Consider the following 3,113-nt stretch of genomic DNA (forward strand, 5'->3'; position numbering starts at 1 on the left):
CATCAGTCCAGCTCTGAGGTCTTTACACTGGCTGCCTGTTCATCAGAGGATAGACTTTAAAGTTCTGCTGCTGGTCTAGAAAGCTCTGAATGGTTTAGGACCAACATACATCAGAGACCTCTTGACCCAGTATGAACCTACCAGAACCCTCAGGTCATCTGGATCCAGTTTCTTAACAGTTCCCAGAGTCAGAACCAGACATGGAGAAGCTGCATTCAGCTTCTATGCTCCACATGTCTGGAACAAACTCCCAGAAAGCCTCAGATCAGCTGAAACACTCAGTTTATTTAGATCCAGGTTAAAGACCCACCTGTTCTCTGCTGCATGGACTAGTTTTTATTTACAGTCCAGGGTGCTCATTTATAAAGCTTGCTTACGCACAAAAAGCGGCGTAAGTGACTTTCTACGGAAAGTTTCTGATTTATAAAAACTAACGTGGCGGGAAAATGTGCGTACCGGTACGTAAACTCTGAAACTTGCTTACGAACATTTTGGAGACGGGAAACTGGCGGTGCTGCTGGTGAGGTGATGAACTTCACCTTCATTCATGCATGCCATCATGCCATCATATCCGACACTAGTGCCATAGAATCATAAACACAGAAGCCTGAAATATAGATGCGTTCCTGAAATCATACCTGTAGCCGACTTATAGGCACCCCATAGGAATTTAATGTTGTCAGTGCAGTATGGTCTTACTTGTTTTGATCGTAAAGCAAATGCACTCATTTGTTCACAGAAGCCTAATTGTGACAAGGTGTGTAGTAATGAGTGTAATTACTGAGTAAACATAAATAGGTGAATTACGACCGTGCGTAATGCAGAACTTCACAATGGATGCGCTGGCACTCCTTGAAGATTACGCAAACGGCAGGATCAGGATGGAGAGAGTTTTTAGAGACCATCAAGATTTCCTGGCCAACGATGATGACTGGCTGATATGCCGATTTAGATTTCCTAGAGCAGTGCTCTTAAATCTATGTGCTGAGTTGGGCCCAGTGTTGGAGCGATCAACCCGCCGGAACCATGCCATACCCGCGCATATGCAGGTGCTGACAACTCTCGGGATTCTGGCAACTGGCTCTTTCCAGCGGGAATTAGCCGACAGGTAATTTTAATTTAATCTAAGCTGACATGTTCCAGCCCAACACTCAGTGGGTTTCAATAAGTTGTTACATTCCATTTTAGGTCTGGAATATCTCAGCCATCGCTGAGTAATGTAATGCCTGCCGTTTTGGATGGCATTATAAAAATGAGCAGTCGATACATAAAGTTTCCATACACTGTAGGGGAACAGGCCAACATTAAAAGGCAATTTGCAGCATCAACCGGTTTCCCAAATGTAATCGGCGCGATTGACTGCACTCACGTTGCTATAAGGGCTCCAAGTCAGAATGAGTTTGTCTACGTTAACCGAAAAAATGTGCATTCAGTTAACGTGCAAGTCATTTCCGACTCAAACTTGCTTCTGACAAATTTAGTGGCACGGTGGCCTGGGTCAACCCATGATTCATTCATCCTGGCACACAGCAGTGTAGGGAATAGACTGCAGGCAGGTGCTTCGCGGGATGGGTGGCTTCTCGGTAAGTATCAACATACACTGTGGAAATCTCAACAAAGTCTCTGTTCTGAATTAATCTCCATAACCTGCAGGTGACAGTGGCTATCCCCTGAGACGCTGGCTCCTCACGCCTTTTGCGAACCCGCAAAGCGCAGAGGAGGCGCGCTTCAATTCCGTCCACGTTCGTGCGCGCTCTGTTGTGGAGCGAGCCATCGGCCTCCTTAAAAACCGGTGGCGGTGTCTTGATGCGTCGGGGGGGAGACTTCTCTACCAGCCCAATAAGGTGTGCAGGATCATCATGTCGTGTGGTGTCCTGCACAACGTGGCACTGAGGAATGGTGTTCCCCTCCCACCTGGCCTCCCTCCCATTCACCATGAGGATCCTGACGCACAGCCCCCTCCCCGGCATGAAGACCACCAACGGGGAGCCAGGCTACGTCAGCAAGTCATGCAGCGTTTGTGAAAGGAATACAGTAGGCAAATCTCATTTTTTAACAAGTTCTTTTAATGACGTGGAAATTTCAGACAGTACAGCACACATTCCGCTAATTACATGACGGATTTGATGTAATTCATCACGAATTTCCTTCACAGCGTCGATGGTGTCCCTTTGTGTTTGGAGGACCGCATCTGTCAGCACGCGGCCACCTCCAGCTGTGCCGTGCGCCCGGGGCGCACTCGTGGTGGGTCTGACCATCTCCTCTGTGGATGTACCGGGGATCTCCTCACCCACTGCCTCCATCTGTAGAGTGACTGGAGATAAATAAAAAATGTTATTCGTTGCTTTTTACATGGCTGTTAAATTAAATAAACAATAATTTACCGGTCTCTGCTGTGGCGTCCGCCTGGTCTGTGTCCCCCTCATTCTCTGGCACTATGCCGTAGATGCTTGCGGGCCCAAGAATGGAGGCTATTTTCAGCTCCAGCGGCGTGGGGTTTGGTGTGGCAGGACCCCCGCCTGTGGCACACATTCCCTGGCGGTGGCGTGCCATCCTCCTCTTTGCCTCCACCTTGAGATCCGACCACTTTTTTTTAATGTCTGGCACGGACCTCTCCGTCACCCCCACACTATTGACAGCTGCAACAACGTGTTGCCACTCTTCTGTTTTCCGTTTGTTGCTGATGCCACTACCGAGGCCGCCAAATAATATGTTTTTGCGAGCCTCCACCTCACCAACAAGTACCTCCACCTCCGTCTCCGTAAAATTACGCTTCCTCGTCTTTTCGGTTGCCATGATTTAGGTTTAAATAGCAGAGATCAGCTGGTTCATTTATATGCAGAAATGTCCATGAGGTGCTTTGCATTGACCATTTATAGTAGAATGTGGGCGTGTAGGGGGCGGGCTAGCAGCAGAATTCACTTGCGCAAGCTTTCAGGCAGAGTGTGATTTATAAAGGGAAAATTGCTTGCACCTGTGCGCACGCACGGTTTTATAAATCAGAATATTTTGTTGCTTACGCAAACTCTGGATTCTTGGCGGACGTCCACTTTTAGTAGGAATCCTACGCAGAGTTTTATAAATGAGCACCCAGATCTGGATCTGGTTCTGTT

General features: G+C 47.9%; 1 protein-coding gene across 1 annotated transcript; it reads right to left on the bottom strand.

Annotated features, from left to right (window-relative positions):
• Positions 1-341: 341 nt before the first annotated feature.
• LOC121641849 (nuclear apoptosis-inducing factor 1-like) lies at positions 342-3,113 on the bottom strand. The gene is made up of 3 exons (XM_041988200.1): positions 2,385-3,113; positions 2,034-2,314; positions 342-622 (listed from the first exon to the last, which is right to left on the bottom strand). Exons 1-2 carry the CDS (start codon positions 2,794-2,796, stop codon positions 2,046-2,048), a joined length of 681 nt encoding a protein of 226 aa, XP_041844134.1. The 5' UTR covers positions 2,797-3,113; the 3' UTR covers positions 342-622; positions 2,034-2,045.

The sequence above is a fragment of the Melanotaenia boesemani genome, chromosome 6 (genome assembly GCF_017639745.1).
Source record: "Melanotaenia boesemani isolate fMelBoe1 chromosome 6, fMelBoe1.pri, whole genome shotgun sequence".
In the NCBI taxonomy this organism is placed as follows: Eukaryota; Metazoa; Chordata; class Actinopteri; order Atheriniformes; family Melanotaeniidae; genus Melanotaenia; species Melanotaenia boesemani.